The 18,445-nt window shown below is 43.0% G+C and overlaps 1 protein-coding gene across 3 annotated transcripts in view; it reads left to right on the top strand.

The window, feature by feature from the left end:
• The window catches only part of SATB2 (SATB homeobox 2), a 135,874-nt gene that overhangs the window by 108,492 nt on the left and 8,937 nt on the right, over positions 1–18,445 (top strand). For all 3 annotated transcript variants that reach the window (XM_083843039.1, XM_083843038.1, XM_083843040.1), the window contains one exon: positions 1,215–1,412. In XM_083843039.1, the coding sequence (XP_083699165.1) occupies positions 1,215–1,412 (198 nt within the window). The remainder of the gene's footprint in view (positions 1–1,214; positions 1,413–18,445) is intronic.

The raw sequence follows: 18,445 nt of genomic DNA, 5'->3' as shown, positions 1-18,445 counted from the left end.
TCGAAAATGATGGGTTATAGAGCTACTAGGTAAAATATTTTGACAGGAGTCAGTAAGGCGCGTTGACAGCATCCTCAGCATTATCTTCTCATTTTCTGTCATTTGCATTGCATCTCCTTGCACACAGGCACAGGAGAGGGATTGCTGTCCCCAGCTCCAAGTGGCACTGGCTGCCAGCAGGCAGGATGGGCTGGCTGCTTCTCTCTCGCAGGTGCAGCAACAGCCCCTGTCCCTGGGTAACTGCTGTGGAGCCCAGGTCACCACCACTCACGCTCAACACGTGGGGCTGTTCTCACCTTACTGCTACTGCCATTTTGCTCTCTGCCTGGCTTTGTTTTTAGGGTGGTTTCCTTTTCCTGAAGTGTTGGTGCTTCCTCCTGCAGTGATCTGAGCTCTCAGCCCCTCTGGAGAGTACAGTCTTAACTTTTTGATGGCATTTCAAACTAACTATAAAGCAACGTAGCAGGATTAAGCTCAATTATTAGGATTGGTAGCTGGCTTTAGAATTATCTCCACATAATGTCTCTCTTGATTTGTATAGTAACTTCTGGAGGGCCCTGTTTGCTTCTTTCCTATTAATACTAGAGGATTCCCTTCCTGTGAGGCTGAATCTTCTATATTAAGTGGCCATTTTTGATTACTTAAAGCTGTCAAGTTTCAGTGGGGTTCAGAGGTGGGGGAGTCACATATAGCAACAGTGGATCAAAGGGCTTTACTTGATAATGTCTTCTTTCAAACACTTTCAGGGGTGGTTGAATTCCTGGTCCTGCAGCTGCAACCCTTTGCATGAGGATTGTTAGCCAAGTGTCAGAGGTTACATCTCCCATGCTCATGCTCAGATGATGACATAAAGGGACTCTGAAATGGAAGAAGTAGAGATGCACCTTTATTTCAACCCCGGGTTTTATAGGAAAAAAAAAAGATATTTGAGCATTCTGTACGTGGGGTGATATTATGACAGCAGGCAAGATACTGTGCTTCCCAGTTCCTGTTAAACTCTGCTGGTTGTTTCTTTGAATGTTTCTTTACATTGTAGAAAGTTTAATATATCCTGCATTTGTTAAGACCAAAGGGTGGCTGACGATAGGGGAGGTTTCTGTGTGAGATCTGAAAAGTAAAACTAGCAGCACAGAGCTTTAAGTCTAACTGACGTTCCACTCACATTTGGTTCCTCAGTGCTCAGTGAATTAACTGTGCTGACCCTCCTGTTGCAGGGCTGGCTGTGTGAGCTACTTCGCTGGAAAGAAAACCCAAGTCCAGAAAACCGCACCCTCTGGGAGAACCTCTGCACCATTCGCCGCTTCTTGAACCTCCCTCAGCATGAGAGGGATGTGATCTATGAGGAGGAGTCCAGACATCACCACAGCGAGCGTATGCAGCATGTTGTCCAGCTCACTCCTGAGCCTGTGCAGGTCAGAGTGCTAACATCCTCTCAAGGAGTTTTTGTGGGGAACAGCTGTCAGGAGTAGAGAGAAGCAACTGTTTCCAGCTTCCCTCTGATGTGCGGGTTGAGACACACTGATTTTCACCTGTCTGTAGAACTGCATGCAAGCCACAGTTCTCAAGTCCTGAGCTCACTGTGTGTATATTGCAGCACGTGTGTTGAGAATGTGTGCACGGTCATGTTGGTGGCTCAAGAAAGGATATGTGACAGTCTATGCCAACAACAACATTAAGGTTAGTGGTAGCAATATTTTGGAGCTCCCTTAGTGTCAGTAGTTGTGTTGTGGCTGAAACAATTTAGTTGCCTAAAGCTCCCAACATTTGGAGGAGTACAAATACGTTCCTCAGCAATAGCATGAGAAGCGTGCAGTTAGGGAGAATAGGAGTGGGGTTTCATCAGCTGTTCCTTCTCACAGAACATGAGCACCCCTGATGCCTGCTTTCTGACTGTGACCAACCCGCAACAGCAGCCATAGCTCCTCTATAGTTTCTGTATCAACCTTATGTACATCCCTAATAACTTCTGAGGGATATCACAAAACTGAACATCTCATGGTGGTCAAAAGAGGCTCAGGACTGGTCTGAAGTGAGAGCTGGACTTGGAAACTTAAGAGATCCTTTCTTCACTTTGCATTTTTTGTGATCCCGTAATTTAAAATGTTTACTGGTTTCATGGGGGAAAGAGAGATTGTGAATTGTTACTTGTACTTTGGTCATGGCACCAAACACTAGAGCAGCTCTTAGTCTGAAGTCTCTCTGTTAGGTGTTGTTTTAAAAATTAACTAAAATGAACAGTGGTATTCTACTGCAAAGATCTTCCAGCTGATGGCAAGTGTCATGAAGTCAGTGAGACCAGCACACAGTGGAGGAAGGGACCAGGCCAGTAGTGGGAGGAACCTTCCAGAGAGGTTGATGGTTGGGTGGGCTGGCTCTGGGAGCAGCATGGTGGCTACAAGTTATGAAGAAGCTTTTTATTCTTCTGCTTGTTTTATGTAGCTATTATTTAGGTCACCAGCGTTCTTTGGTGGTACTTCCAGAGAATGGGGCAGAAAGCAAAGAAGTGTTACGGAAGAGCACAGATTTGGCATTTCATACAGAAAGGCTACTGTGGAAGGAGGACAAAAGGTTGATAAATGACAACAGTGAGGATGTAGGGAGAATGGACGTGTGACAGTTCATGAAGCTCAAGAGAACTCTGTGGGCAGAGGTTGGACGACTGAGAGGGGACATGTTTGTTCAATCCAAAAATCTGAGGTGACACCTTCTGTGGCACAACATCCTCTTGAATTGTCACTGTGCCTCAGTGCCACTTGCCTGATCCCATTGCATGGCCATTCTCGGTCATTCATACTGTGTTTCTCTCTGATAATCTCACAGTTCCTTCTCCCACCTTCACTCTCGCCATTGTTGTTTGATCACAGCTTGCACTGCTTTGTTACTCTTGCTGTGAACCTTGGCATTCAGCCTCTATTCTTTGTCTCTGTTCTTGTTCTGCTGCTGCTAGTACTGCTGCCAACAATCTAATCACCTTTTTCCAAAGGTGGTGGTGGTGGGGTTTCTGTCTTGTAGCCCTGCCCCTTCTGAAACACCTTTTTCTCACCCAGATTAATTATTGCCTAGTTCAGTCTCCTTTGTCTCTTCTGCTACTGACTTCCTCCTTGCTCTCCATTCTGTCTTTGCCTGGAAGAAAAAAATGTGGTTCTTGGGGTTCAGATTCTCAGAGTGGTAAAATAGAGGAAGTGGTGTAAGTAATTAATGTTGCAAGTTTTGGCTTCTACGTTCCCAAAAGTTTGTGAGATCTTGGAGGCAAGGAGCTACAAAAGGGTAAAGGGCTGAGCTGACATGTGGGAAGATGACTAGACTTGTGTAGATTTTGAACAAATTAACCCAGTTCTGGTGCCCACACCAAGTAGGAATATCCTCTAAGGGACAGTTTGAAGAAAAAGTTTCCTTGAGCTCTTGTTGGTGACCTTGATGATTAGCCTACTTTCCAAAGTCTTCTGCACATCACTTTTCTGTGCAGTGCAGGTTGGCTCTTCTGAGTGACACGTTACACTGGGTTGGAATGGGATGCATTTGTATTTGTCAGCAAGTTACAAAGCCATGGATTAATTATTTATTACAGTCAAAATATGAAAAATGAAGAAAAATAAATGGAACCAGCTGGCAACTACATACAGTAAAACTCTAGAGACCCTGATATACGGTTGATACAGCAGGCTTGTGTTTTGGGGGTGCTGCATTTTAGAGCTATGTTTGCCCATCCAAAAACCCCAGTAGGCTTCTGCATGGCACGCTACCAGTGCAAGACACAGGAGGCTTGCTGTCCACCTGCTCCCTACTGTCAAATGATACCCCGCACCAAGCAATTTTTGTGTAGTTTTCAGTCTCTGGGACTTGAATTGTTCCAGGCAGCAAGGTTTGTTTTTTGGCTTTGCTGCAAGGGTCACTATTAGGTAATTAGCCATGAAGAATCAATGACAGCAGCAAGAGACGTAAAACTGAGGTCCTCACACTTAGAGTCAATGGAGATTTTGTGACACTTTGCATAAGGGTAGGGGTCTTGGGCTCAACTCCTGGCCAAACTCCAGGCTGAGTAATTACATTCTGCCTGTCTAAAATTCCCCCTGTACCGTCAAGTGGGAAAGCAACTCGCATTTCCTTCTCAAAGCAGTGGCGGGTGCAGAACGTCTGCCGTGGTGCCTGGCTGCATTTTAGCAGGGGGTGGAAACATCCAAGAGCTGCAGTCACTGACCTACTTCACTTTGCAGACTTTTCTAGTGAAAAATGCACTGTAAATGAAGCCCTTACCTGCAGCCTTGATGTCAAGATGACAGTCCTTTGAAGAAGCCCTGAGTAGCAGCACCGTAAATAACAGCAGGTGTAGTGCTGTACCACTGAAGCAGGCAGGGGTCTCTTACCTCTGCTTTCTCTCTCTGCTCACCCTCTTCTTTCTCTCTGTTCTGAAGGATTTGACGTGTGCAGTAATTTGAGCCTGATGCTTGAATCTCCTGCTCCTCAAACTATGAGACTGGGAGAGCCTGAAATCAGGGTGCCCCATGCTGCTGCCAGAGCTCCCTGCCAAGCCAACTGAGCCCTCTCTAGGCTGGAAACCCTCTGTCAGGCTGAAGGACTTGGAAGAAACTCCCAGCTATCATCACAAGAGGCACAGCCAGGCTAAAGATATCAAGTAGATCAATTCCAGACTTTTCCAGATACAGACTCTTGGAAATGGCAAATATTTTATTGTGATGAGCTTTGTGTAGTTCATGTGTTGATTTTGGGCTTGGGTGAGGGAATCACCCCAAAGCCAGGTATGGTTTCTGTACTGTAGAGGCAAGGTGTGTGCAGTGGAGCAGTTATTGTACTACTGCAGAAGATCAGCTGGACTGAGAGTGGTTCTTGGTGTTTAAAGGATTGTTGTTTCTGTTGTGGCAGGTTCTTGCCCTCTGTTCTGTATCGCTTGCCCTGTTTAGTTTTAGGCTTGGTGCTTTACAAAAAACATTTTTTTTTTGTCTTCCATTAGATTTTTCCTGTCAGCCATATATTAAGCCATTTAATTAAATATTTTCCTGTTTCTGAAATGAAAAATATCTATCGTGGAAGCTTAGTGCACAAGGAATTCTTCCCTGCACACTTGATTTATTTGTTATTGTGCTGAGGAGTCATAAAAGCTGAGCCCTGTGGAGCTCTGTGACATGGCTGTATTTGCTGGCAGCATCGGGTGTGACCATATGGATGTGCTGGGGCACGGATTTTCCTTCTCATGCCGGTTGCAAAGCATCCAGCCTACACCTACATGTTGCTGTGCACACAGGCATAGATCACTACAGCCATACGCTTGGCTTTTAAGGACATTCAGGTGTGCACTAAGTGGCTGTTTCTCTCTCCTGTTCTGTTCAATGTGTTGCAATCATCAAGTGCTGCTATGGGACTAAGGAAACCTGCGAGCTTGTGCCTAGCTGGATATCACAAGGAGTCCACCTTTGATGCCCAAGTCGCGGGTTTCTAGAGGATGGGAGGGTATTCTGGAAAGCATTTTTATATTTTTGTCCTGTTCCCACCATCACATGTGGGATCCTGGCTGAAACTTCTATCTAGCCTGGCTCTTCTTACACAGATCTGCTGGACAGACTGCGTGTAAAGCAGTTCCTTTGCAGCAAGCGGTCCTCACGCTTCTGTGTTTAGTTCCCTGCTCTGCAAAGGCAAGGGTTAGTTACCCTGTCATACTTTCCATCCCTTGCTAAATTCCGTTGTTTCCAGGCTGTTCGCTGGCATTGGACATTTCTGGCGTGTTAGCGCTGCGAGGTGCCTACAGACCCCTTCCTGCTGCTGGCCAGGGATTTGGTGTTTGTTACAGATGTGCTGGGACACAGTAAATCTAATTTCCCTCCCTTCTCCCAGTACTCGTCTGCTGTGTCCAAGGTGACTACCCCGGATAATAACCATCTTGCCTGGCACTTTAATATAGTGCTAATTCATTGTTAATTGCTGGGACAGAAAAACCTGACTCAGTTGGGAAAATGATGAATCAAGCTGTTGTCTCTGGAGTGTTAAGGTGGATAAGCCAGTTCTCCACAGTAATGAGCCCCCACTGTCGCAAAGTACCTACTATTCGGAAAGCAGGGAAACCTTGCTTTTCATTTGCTGCATAAGCTGTCAGATAGAAGCTTATAGGTACGTATCGATTTAAAAGGAGTCAAATGTTGACTTTAAAGAAACAGGAATGGTTTTCCCATGCTTTCTGATACTCTGTTACTTTTGTCACTTTTTAAAAATGACATCCCTCCACCTTTTTTTTTTTTTTCCTCAGGAGCTTTGATTTAGACAAATCTGGCAATTTGTAATAGTTCAGATCATAAATCATGAGGGAACATTAGTAAATAAAAGAAGGCATAGCAGAAAGCTGTAGGAAAGCTCTTTTGTATTGTATGTTCACTGCAAACATTGTGGTCTTTCTTTAAATATGCAGAAAATAACACACCACAGAAGTAAATGAAAGACTAATTTTGTCATTTTGTGAGGGATGGAAGGGAACAAATATTTTAGAAATGATAATGAAATACAAAACAGTAGAACATATACCCCTAGTAAAAATGGGTCAAGGCAAGTGGCGATGGCAATCCAATAAAACTAATTTCATATTCTCTTTCTAGAAGTAATAAAGAAGGGAATGAACACCACAGTGGTGCTTCCTAATGAAATATCTTATTCTAAACAACATCTTAGAGTTCATGGGTCATAGAATACATAGCATGCAGATGGGGAAAACACTGAGGCTTAAAATTTATTTTCTTAAAAAATAATATTAATAATACTTGGGCAGTCATAGATGATGAATGAAACAAAGCTGTGTTATTCCACAGAGGAACATAGTGTGCTTAATAATCTATAGGATGATATACACAGTGAGTTTTCACCATGTTTGTGTGTACTACAGCAGTAGATTTCACATACTGGAAGTCATGACTGGGTTGTCTGTGAAACTCAGGCAAAAACTATTTTCCCAAACCATGCTTAGCTCTCTGTTTGACTTGGTGCTTACTGTTTTATCTAGACCTTTTTTTTTTGGGGGGGGGACGTGGGGGGCAGCAGAGAGGGGGACAGACAGAGTGAGAGGGTCCTATGGTTCATTCTTAATGTCTGCAGTTTCTTACATTTGCTTGTTGGCCATTTCTCTGTGTCCAAAAGTCAGACCATAAATGATACCCACTGCTTTTTGTTTCCACCATCTCCTTTACTCCATGGTTGGTGGTGATGTCTGCTCAGACCCAGTGATCAAGAACAGTAAGATAGGTTGTACCCAGCAAGCCCAGATGGACTTTTAGAGGTATTTGTATCACAGGTTTGTTCATTCCACTTGGAAAGTTCAGAGCTTTGTTTTAAGTGGACTGCACCTGGACTATTTATTTTCTCTTTCATTTAGAGGTAGAGGGGAAAATTTATGTCAGAACTAGATATGTCAATTTGGGGAGTGGAGAATACCTTCCTCAATTGTTACGTTTTCTGGAGCTCTGTTCTCTCTTTCTTATCAAAAGTAGACAATAACAGTCTATTTTGGTATCTCCTTTCAGTCTAATTGAAAAACCACTGAAATTGGAGTGACTCCCTGAAAGGCTGAGTAGATGCATTGGGCCGTTTAGAAGATGTGGCCATATCCCAGCAGAAAGCAGTACGTGTAAACCTCTCCAATGTCTGCTGTCTCTGGACTGCTCTCTTGTACTGCTCCAGTAACACGTCCTGGAGTCAGACATGCTGCGTTTGGTAACAAAAGCTGGGGCTTCATGCTCTGTTTTTCCATCCCAATGCACACTTGCTAGTTGCACCTTCTGGTGCCCACCATTTTCTTGACAGACTGCGGTAGCTCGGGAGCCTTGCACAAGTTTTGAGAAAGGCAACAAGAGCATGTATACGACAATGAGCCCCTTATATTAGACTCTGAGGTATTCAATAGAATTTCTTATGATTGATAGTTATTCCAATTGCAGTGGAAAGCCACCGAGCTTTGACTGCTATAGCCAAAACTACCTACTGCGCCGTTTCAGCTGTTTCTCTTTAGTGTGGATATCTAATGTGGCTGAAAAGTGCTGCTGATTTTTATTAACTTTAAGCTTGTGATTCCGCTTATAATGATAGTGAGGACTGCACTCAAATTAAAGCAATACTGCTTCTGCTCTGAAATTAATTTAGTTTATTATTCTATTTAATCCTAGAAATGGGAGATCAACCAGATAGTTCTTTTGTTGTTGTTGTTGTTTTTTGTCTTGTTTTGTTTTGTTTTATCTGAGGTGGCAATTTTTGTTCTGCCGAAGTTGTCTCCTGTGTAGCAGTCATCAGTACATTAAAATACTGTGCAGCTTTTGGTATTAGTTCAGACTCCTGGAGCTGTGAGGCCACCTCTGTGCCACCTGCTCCCAGACAGCTTTCGTTTGGTGCAGGATCAGCTGAGAGCAGGGACAGGAGTGAGGTGGGACTCGGGAGGGAGGGAGCTGTCTGCCTGGCTGGCGTTTGTGCAGGGCTGCCCTGGAACAGCTCTGCTCCTGCTCCCCTAGCTCCTACAGAGGGTTGCGCAAGGCAGAAATCCGTTTAAAATCTGAATGTGTGGATTTAGTACTGTGGAGACTTGGCAGGAATCAGCAGGGTGGTGGTTTGCATTGATGTTGCTCTGACAGGTCGTCTTTTTAGCAAATTACATCACTGTTGCTTTGGCCCCTGCTGTCTAACCCTTTTTCCTTTCACACACAATTTGATCAGATTTAGCCCTTGTTTCTTCCAGTGCTGGCCCTGTTATAAATGCTAAGCTGCCAGTGTTGTAAAGAGTCATGGTAGGTTGAGGATGAGCAAACATCCAGAGCAAGATTACTAAATAAAGCTCTTTAAATTCACGTAACCTTTGAAGCTTGTGCTGGCTGGCAGCAGGCAAATCTTGAGGCTGGCTGAGCCTCCATTCCACTTATGTTGGAAAATTTTGCAGTTAAAAACATTGCTCTTTTTCGTTTCATTTTTATGTTCCCTGAATGCTCTCTGTTCCTCACATTTGTATATAAATGGTAATATCAGGCTTTAGAGCTGTGTAAGTGTTTATAGGCTATTGGTTGTAGGCAGCGTTTTATTCTCAGGCTCTACACAGAAATCTTAGAATAAAGTTAGAGCCCCAGATCATTGCAGCTGGCCTTTGTGTACAGATAGGCAATTATAAAAATTACATGGGGAGGGAAACAATATTGTACTGTGCTGTCACAGTACATTGCACTGTTTGTCCCCCAAAGATCTCAGAGAGCAAGTGAGCTGCTCTTCCTCCCATGTTGCACAGCATCCCCTGAGGAAACTGTGCAGCTTCTGGGCAGTGCTGGGAATTAGGCTATGACAGAGCAAGAAATAGATGCTTGGTCTTCCTGCCCTGGGCCACTCTTTTCAGAAGTTCGTTGGTGCAGACGTTTTCCTCTCCCTCTCCCTCTGCCTCTCCCTCTGCCTCTCCCTCTGCCTCTGCCTCTGCCTCTGCCTCTGCCTCTGCCTCTCCCTCTCCCTCTCCCTCTCCCCTCCCCTCCCCTCTATGGTTGGAAATACCCAGAGAGTGCTATATGTGCAGGAATATACTTTTTTCAGAGATAGTTTGCTGTGTATGTATGTTGTTCCATGTTTGTATGGAGTTTTATAGGAATTACAGATTGAAACAGGAAATGTTTCTGTGTGTATGCACTATTCTCACACATCAAGTATCCAGAAGTACAGTAGCACATATTTTTTCTCACAGTCATCTATGCTTACAGTGTTTCAAAGGATATTCCAAAATATCTTGGCACAGACAAAGTGAAGCTGTTTGCAAGATCCCTAGCTGTGGAACAACAAAGGCTACATTCTGAACACACATCACACATGACTTTAATAAAAGTCTTAAACAAAAATCAGATAATGTATTTAGAAAATTAAATTTCACTATTTATGATGCTACTCACATGAAAGGAAGTAGGTGTCCCCTTATGCCTCCTTTCCAGTGTCTTTTTCTCCAGTTCTGCTCACTTCTTCATATTTTGAATTAGAACATAAAAAATGCGTGCTTAAATACAAATAAATACATTTTAAAGCCACTGACCAGTAATTTAGGACCAACTCAAATTGCAGTACCTAACTTCAAAAGGTCTTGGTGTCCAGAAACCAAGGAATACAAGCACATATAGGGTGTCTCTCATGGACCATTCGGAAGTTCGAAACATCTAAAATCATAAACCTCTTAGCAGTACATATGGCAAAAAGGATGTGGTAAATCGCAGAACTTACCCTGGATAGTATAGACCCAGCCATCTCATTAACTTCATGTCAAAAAACATTCCTCGGTTTCCAATTCGGACCAATTTTAGTTTTATGCTATTTGTACTGTCATAGAGCAAAATAATGTTGACATCCTTGAAATTCCTGGTTGTTTTTTCTCAAATTTATGGTTTGGGTTATTCTTTAATTAGACCATGCCCATTTGATCCAAGGCACATGGACAGAGAGGACTATGAAGAGCCACCTTCTTTCTGCCACAAATCCCATCACATGAGTGTTGAGGAAAGAAAGCACATTCTGCAAAAAAGCTTAATGCAGATCTGTAGTTTGTACAGGTTTTTAGCAGAATGATATGGCTAAGTCTCTTGGTTAGGTTTGGAAAACGCTGGTCTCTTCAATCTTGCTTGCAAAAAGCTTGGCAACCCTGACTTCTTTTTACTTGTTGGGGTTTTGGTAATTTTTAGATTTGAAACATGCAAGAGATTGCAGAAGTATACTACTACAGGATACAATAGGTTTGTGCCTGTGAGGAGGAATAGCTCACTCCTCTTCTGTGCTGTGCTGAGGAGAGCTGTGCTGGCAACTGCAAATCCATCCGGTTGTAGCAGAAAGAAAGAGACACGCTAAAATTCCAGGACTCAACAGGCCCCGTAAAAAGATCTGTCTGGACAACACTTCACTAGTTAAGTGCTAAGTTATTTTTATTATTTATTTCCTCATCTATTTTTTTCCTCGTACTGAACAAGCAGGAAATATCTTTGTTCTTTCATTTTAGGAGTGAGATAAATGTATTCCCTGCAGTGCTTGAAATTTTAATAATCCATAATAAATAAAATCATATCTAATAGCATAACTGCTTTCAATTGGCAATGTGATCTAGATGCATTGCAATGGCAGAAACATAAATAGCTGCAGCCTCTGAAAGCCTACTTCCTATTTGCTAAATATACTTGGCTTGCTTTAAATTCCTTTGTGTGCAGTCATTAATACAATCCTCTTTGACAGCATTTAATTAAAGTGCTTTTCTCTATTAAATTCATTAAAACTTTTTTTTTTTAATATATATACAACTGTTTCCCAGACACTGAATGTTAAGAACCTGTAGGCCTCTCTTTAAATAACTTCTCTCTTCTTGTTGTAAATTGTTAATTAAATTTAACTTAGACTGTTTAAAGATGGCTTGGAAAAGAAAGCCAGATTTCAGGATATGGTCTCAATCATGTCTGATTTTTTTTAACACAATTTTTTCCATGTACTTATAGACTGCATGTTATATTGTTTATGAACGTTGCTCTGCATTGAAGCTGGAACCAAGCAAAGAAATATCCTAAAAAGCTTCGTTCCCATCTCACTTCAAAAATTTGCATCTTTTTTTGTGCACTTTTGTAGCCTAAGAGTATGTGTGTGGAGGAATAAGGAAGGAGGAGCTGTTTAGTATTAATAGATTATTGACAGTTTAATGTCTTGGCACCTAGACAGCCCATAAGGTATAATAAACAGGAAGCTGTCTGATGGGAGAGCAGTCAATAGTGTATTCAATCAGAACCTTTCAGTTAATTGCTGGTTGACCTCAGAGATTTCCTTTAAGTGAAACTGTCCTTTGCTCAGATCTCATCTGGTTTTCAGGGTTTAATTTGAGAATGCCCTTTCCATATGGTAGCTTAAGCATACGTTCCTGGTTGGATTTTTGCTTTGCTCCCATGCACGGCATTGCAAGAGCCAGCATCTGTGTGGAGCTGTACAGTACACGTGGCCGTGTGTTGCATGTGTGCAACCCCTCTGAGGGCTGCGAGCATGGCGGGGAGGCGGGAGTGGTGCTGGGGCCCTCGCAGTCCCAGTGCCTGGCTCACCACATCCACACAGAAGCGTGCCGGGGCCATGCCAGGCTCTGGTAGGGGCTCCCTGCTGCCTGGTGAGGCTGGTGGCATGCAGGTGGCACCCCACGGCCTGGGGCTGGGGCCAGTGGGCCCAGGCCGGCTGTCCTCTCAGCCCTGGCGGTACAGCGCGGAGCTGGACTGCCAGCAGGCACAAGCACCACAGTTAAGGCAGACAGGTTCGTAAACCGATGGCAGGGGCATTTTCAAAGCAGCTGAGCTGTTTCCCAGTGTTTTGGGTAGAGCTCGGCACAGCTTGGTGGCTGGGTGTGCACAGTGGTGTTAGGAGACCTGACCTGACCTGTGCAGGTAAGCTATGCCACAGCCCCAGGAGAGGGCTGGCACCACTGCAGGTGAGCCATGTGCGCACATTCCCCTGGTTCTCAGCACAAGTGCAAAACAAGGCTCATTTGTACTTATTTTCCCTAATTTCTGCACTTAGCCATTCTAATTTTTTCGGACTACATATCTTGATGAGATCTAGATAAGCTACAAAGGCAAGCAGGCAGGAAACCGCATGGGCAGTCCCTGACCCTGACTAGCTGGAAACCATCTGCTTATTTGGGGAGGGAGCCTACATGGTAATCTTTCCTAGCAAGTCTTCTGTGTTTGGGTGTTTCTTCATTTCCCTCCAACTGTTGACTTCGAGTGTGTGTGTTTTCCCGAAGTGAGATGAGGGAGGGTCAGCTGCAGCAGCCCTTGTTGGCAGCAAAGGGGTTTGTGTTTGCCAGTGGCAGCAAGTACAGCCTCGTGAAGGAAATGCTTTTGTACCAGACCTGGTTTAATTTACATTTCATTCAGTCAGGAGACTTTTTTTTATTGTCTCTAGATCTTGCAGTGATTTTGTCTTTTAGCCACTTATCATGCATTCAGACTGTGGTTCGCTGAAAGGAGTATTATTACTTTTAATCTCTGATTTTGCCCTGGGTTTCATTCATTTCTGTGGTTGTCTTTGTCCATCGGCACAGAACAAACTGCTTATGGCTTTTAATGGTCTGATTAGCACTGGGGAAGCATTGCTGACTTGGAGTAATGTTACTCCTGTTGTCCCCTGGTTTAGATGAGATCAGGCTTCAGAATGCCATATTGCTCTGTTTGGGATTCATTTGAGTTTAGTCTGGTTCCCAGACAGGTAGGTTGTAAATTTCTTGGGTTCAAGAGTGTCAGAAAGGTGAGGGGGAATAGTCTTGATGACACCTTTTCCTGGGGTGTTTGAATGATAAGAAAGGCTTTGATCCATTCTTTCTGGAGAGAATGGAACTAAATATGGTGAGATGGACCAAAACTAAGGATGAGTTCCCACATAAATGTGTGTCCCTTTGGTCATCAGCTGTAACATGCGCTCCTTGTGCTGAGAAGACTCCAGCCAGAGTATATTCAAAGGTACTTTATGGCTTTTATCAGACTTACTGACCAAGCTGCTAATTCCATAGATGAAATTACTCCCACATGCAATAAGAATCATAAGCTGTATTGGATTTTGAGATATGAAAGATTCACATCCAGTTCCCTTTATAAACTGTGTTACATTTCATTCCTTCCCACCAGTATTGCCCTTTGTAATTGTGACCGCGAAGTTCATAGGTAGGTAGATGGCTGTGAGCCTCTATTACTTGGGTGGTACAGCCTAGAGCTACGTAAGTGCTTGAGCTAAGTTTAAGAGGTTGCCGACATTTCTGAAATATTGAAAGAAAAAAATGTTGGTGCTTTTAAAGTTGTTATTTTCAGTTAAAATAGGAAGGAAGAGAAAAAAAAAAAGGTTTGTAGCAGTTAAGAGCAACATAACGCTTTAAAGGAAAATGGAAAGGAAGGATTTGAAGGGCAAAAGTTGCTCTGAATAAAAGCTGCCAGATTTTGCTGTTTCGTGAAGAATGCCTAAATGACTGCTTGAACTTTGTCAGAATATTTCCCCCTTCCCCAGGCAAATGGCTCAGAAAAGCAGACTTTATTTAAGCAATACTTTGATGTCACTCAGTCAAAACTTTTGACTGAAACAAAGATTTTTGACTGAAAAATGCTGCATAATTCTAATCTTAATGAAGAGAAGAATGGCGTTTTGCATTTCTAGCAAAAGTCTGGGGCTCCTTACACACAGACCTATATAAGCTGCAGGCTTCTGTTAAGTTTGATCTTTCCTCCACAATTAGATGTGTGTAGCCAAGCAAGGGCTGGGCGGTCAGCAGAGCTCTCCCCAGCAGGCAGTGGAAAAGCCAGAGATGGCTACAACACAATGTGTTTTTCTGTTTTGTCCTACTATAACGTTGCTGGCTATATAGTAAACTATTTTATTAAAAATGAACAAGTACCTTTTATTTTCCAACTGCATATATTTTCTGGTACTGTGAAGATAAACTGCAGGTGCTGCTGGTAGGAGACTTTCCTTAAAACCTTTTTCTTCCAGCATCCATAACCCGCAAAATATAGGCACAGGTCAGAGTAGCGAACCTTCAGAAGCAGTTATGCCAGCGTAGCTTCCTCGCTCTCCCAGACGTACCCACCTTTAACAGTGTTACCAGGAAGACACAGGATTTCAGATCTAATTCTCCAAGGCCTCCTGTCCTCAGTGCCCTAATCTATGGGGCAGAGTGTACTTTGGTCATTTGATTTTTATTTACCCAGTTTCAAGCTAAGGGTATAATAAAGCACATTATGCCCGTTGCATGTGTGGTAATGCTGGATATTTTGCCTTTTACTATGGTAGTTGATTATAATGCAATTTTTAAGACTTACTTTCTAAAAAAAGGAATATTTATACTTTTATGTGTTTGATTCACACAGTATAGTTTGCTCAAGTCCTGTTATTAAGTACATTGGTGGTTACGTCTAGAAAGCAAAAAACATGCTGAGTAGTGTTTTATCAGCACAAATCTACTATTTTCACTAACCATAACAGTCAGGTTCTCCTGACTTGTAACTACCCCCATTGTAAAAATTAACAGTACAGTTGGGTATTCCTGGAACCCCAAATAGCCATCTGTGAGGACCTAAAACAGTTTGATGGGACAAATAATTAACCGTCCCTCCAGAATCCAGTGTCTAATCCAAACATATCCTTCCTGAAATAATTCAGTGCCTATCTGAGTAACTGGAAACAGCATGATTATAGTGGCGCCATTCATGCCACCACAGTTAGGGGTTTAGAGATTGACCCTAAGGATTGCTTAGTTGGGGCTTCTCAGAGAAGATCTCACCCAGACTACCCGCAAATGCTCCTCTGATTTTTCAGATGAAAAGGAGAACATGTGTAGTGTTAAAAAGAAAATGCAGAGGATACCAGAAGTATTTTGTCTGAAGTAAAGCAAATCAAAAAGCCTTTTGTTACTTCCTTAGTTCCTGTGGCATTGTGCCAGCTCCTCGTTAGGATTAGCAGGGTTGGGACAGGGAAATTCAGTATCAATCTGAAATTTTTGGCAGACCCTCCCTTCTGCTGCACTAAGCTTAGGCTCCATTTGGAGGCTGCCAAGCTGGGCTCTGCATGTAGTAGCACCCCAGTGAGCCTTGCTAGGGCTGCAAGAGAAAGCAGGGAAGTGCCAAGTCAGAGGCCCACAAAGCTCACAGTTGTGTTCTGAAGAAGGTAAGTGTTAGCTGGAAGGGTCTGGGGCCCTCAGTGCACATACACTTGTGTTCAAAGTCCCTCTTGGGTGGGACGCCAGTTAGCGTCACCATGTAGAAGAACATTCCAAACCTTTATGGGGCTGTTACATTTTCCCTTGTGGGGTGAGGCTGCCTCGCTACTGCAGGTTACAGGCAAGAGAAGCTTTTGCTGGCTTATTTAAGGCCGGCAGAGTTCTGCCTGCCTGCTGGGGGATGCAGCAAGCAAGCCAGCCCTCGTGCCAGCTGTGCTGGCCATGCCCCATCCCCAGACAATGGAGCCATCCATCACCGATGCCTTCAGGAGAGAGTCTGCAGAGGCGTTGTGCAACGCTTCCTGGACACATTGGCCTCTCTGTCACCAGCACCCTGGCTTGTGCCAGCAGAAGCCGGACTGAAGCCGGCCGGTTGTGTATTTATACAGTAGGTATGTGCTGGCTCCACCTGTGGGCTAAATAGTATTTGTTTACAACACTTCCAGGCTGCAGCTAGATACTTGAGAAAGGGATGGATATTCACTATTGCGCAGTTACTATGCAGTTAAGCTAAGAATCTGGCTTAAACCAGCCAAAGATGGGAAATGCATAGCTAATCCACTAACGTTCATCAGCATGAGCTCATTTATGCTAGCCCATAAAATCAGCCAGTTCTCAGGCACTTGCACAGCAATGAAAGTTGTGCCTGTGCTTTTGTGGGAAGAGTTGTGTTAGCGTTCGAGAGAGAACAGTTACCCCAGGAAACACCGGGACATTGCTCTGCATTGTCAGAGTTTTGTGATTTATTTTTTTAATATTATACAGACAAAATAGTGGCTATTGTGTAGGCACGTGCTGTCTATTAGCAGAGATCAGGAAAGGGAAATAAACCACGCATTACTGAAGAATAAGATCATGATTGTGGTCAAGTGATGGCAGAATTTTTTTTCCCTTTGTCAAGCTGATTTGTAAACATTCTTCAAACAACTGTGCAGATAGCAGCTCCACAGCTCCAGGAAAGAAAAGCAAAGATGAGAACAGATTCCTACGCACAGATGTTTTACAGTAACCTTAAGACCTGTCCAAAAGTTATCTGGTCATCTCCAGTCATCACTGTGAGCTATGCTGCACATGCAGCCTCTTAGCAGCGCATTGTAATCAGGCTGTAATTTACGTTTTATCTCCAGTGATGATAGCACTTAAAAATGTTTTGTGGTGTATTTGCTCTTTGATGCATGCTAAGCTCCTGGTAGCATTAAAGGGAGCAGCGTGTGTGGGGGTGCAGGGAGCAGACACCTTCCCTCCCGCCTGTAAGTCAAGATTAATTGCATTGTGCTAATGCTTATGCTGTCACTTTTGTGTGGTGGCAAATGCAATACACAACTGAAAGTTTAACTATTTTTTCAAATTTTCATTTCTTTGTTATCTCTTTTGACTCTTTTTGACCATTTTTGATAGTTTGATCCTGGAGGAGAATTGCAGGATTGGACCACTGTTTCAGAGACAGGGTATTTTTTCAGTGCTTGCCATATTTTCAGATCACTGTCTATTTCCTGCCCTTAAGCAACACGACTGCCGTAAAGCAAAGAGAAGCATGTGGAGAGTGTGCTCCAAAGATGTTGAAATGTGTCGCTTCAACCAGTTCACATTCCAGTCTGGAAAACAAACTTGCCTTTGAGTTTGAATTCCCTGTGGAACTCATTTCTTTCTTCATATTTCCTTCTTATTCCCCTTTTTGCGTGGCTCAGAGAAAGAATTGTACCTCAGAGCTGGGAGATTTAGGACATAGCGTTTGTCTGATCCAATATTCTGGCTTCAGTGGTGGTCAGTAGCAGATGAACAGTGGCAGGAAAGATCTGAATATTCAGGAATTTTTTTTTACTGTGTGAATGCTTTGTCTCTGCAGCTAAATAGGACCCAGGGCTCCTGGGTTACAAGCTGTTCTAGCCAACAGCTCATAAAGATTTGGTCTGGCTTGCATGAGATGGGGCACATCATATCACAAACATGTATTATAATTATCTGTAATAATGGTGTTTACCCTTGTGAAGCAATTACTAAACTGCATTGGAAAATGCACAGGATGTGCTGTTAGTATTTGAGTCACAAAATTAAAAGAAGCTTGGACTGAAGTTAGATGAAAGTGAACATATTTATCCATGTCAGACTTCCTACCATTTTGCACTCTCATATTGATTTCTTTTGACACAGTCTTCTTTTATTGAGTACCATATATATATTTTTAAATCCCTTACTGATAACAGTACCTGCTAAGGGCAATTGTAAAAGGAAACTAAAGTATATTAAACCTGCCTGAAGTCAAAATGTAATCTAACACCTGTAGTCTGCAATTTGTCATCACTTCATAGATACTTTTTCTTTTTTAATAACAGTTTTGGATTTTCCTGAGTTTTGACCTTAGGAGACTGTATAATCCGAGAAAAGCAAGGAAACTAAACCGCAGTCTTTAACACAGCTTTATGATGTCAAGGTGTGAAATCACCACTGTGAGAATGAGCCCAACAAAAATACTTAATTTGGGGCTCAGACTAGTGTTGAAACATTTACCTAAATGAATACATTTTTGCAAGGGGAAAAAAAAAAAAAAAAAAAGGTAGTCTAACAACCACATTTCTTAAAGGAAAGAAATGAACACAGGTGCAAGTTGTAACTTCTGCTACAGTTTCTTGTACGGACATTCCTAGTAAACCTGTAAAGTGTCTTGGCACAGTGATTGTATCTAATTAATGCTCTTGCCAGTGTCACCCCCGGCCTGGGAGGCTGTCAGGGTGC

The sequence above is a fragment of the Anser anser genome (assembly GCF_964211835.1).
Source record: "Anser anser genome assembly, chromosome: 6".
NCBI classification, from domain to species: domain Eukaryota; kingdom Metazoa; phylum Chordata; class Aves; order Anseriformes; family Anatidae; genus Anser; species Anser anser.
The sequence above is the reverse complement of the archived record's forward strand: the minus strand, read 5'-3'. Positions and strand labels throughout refer to the sequence as shown.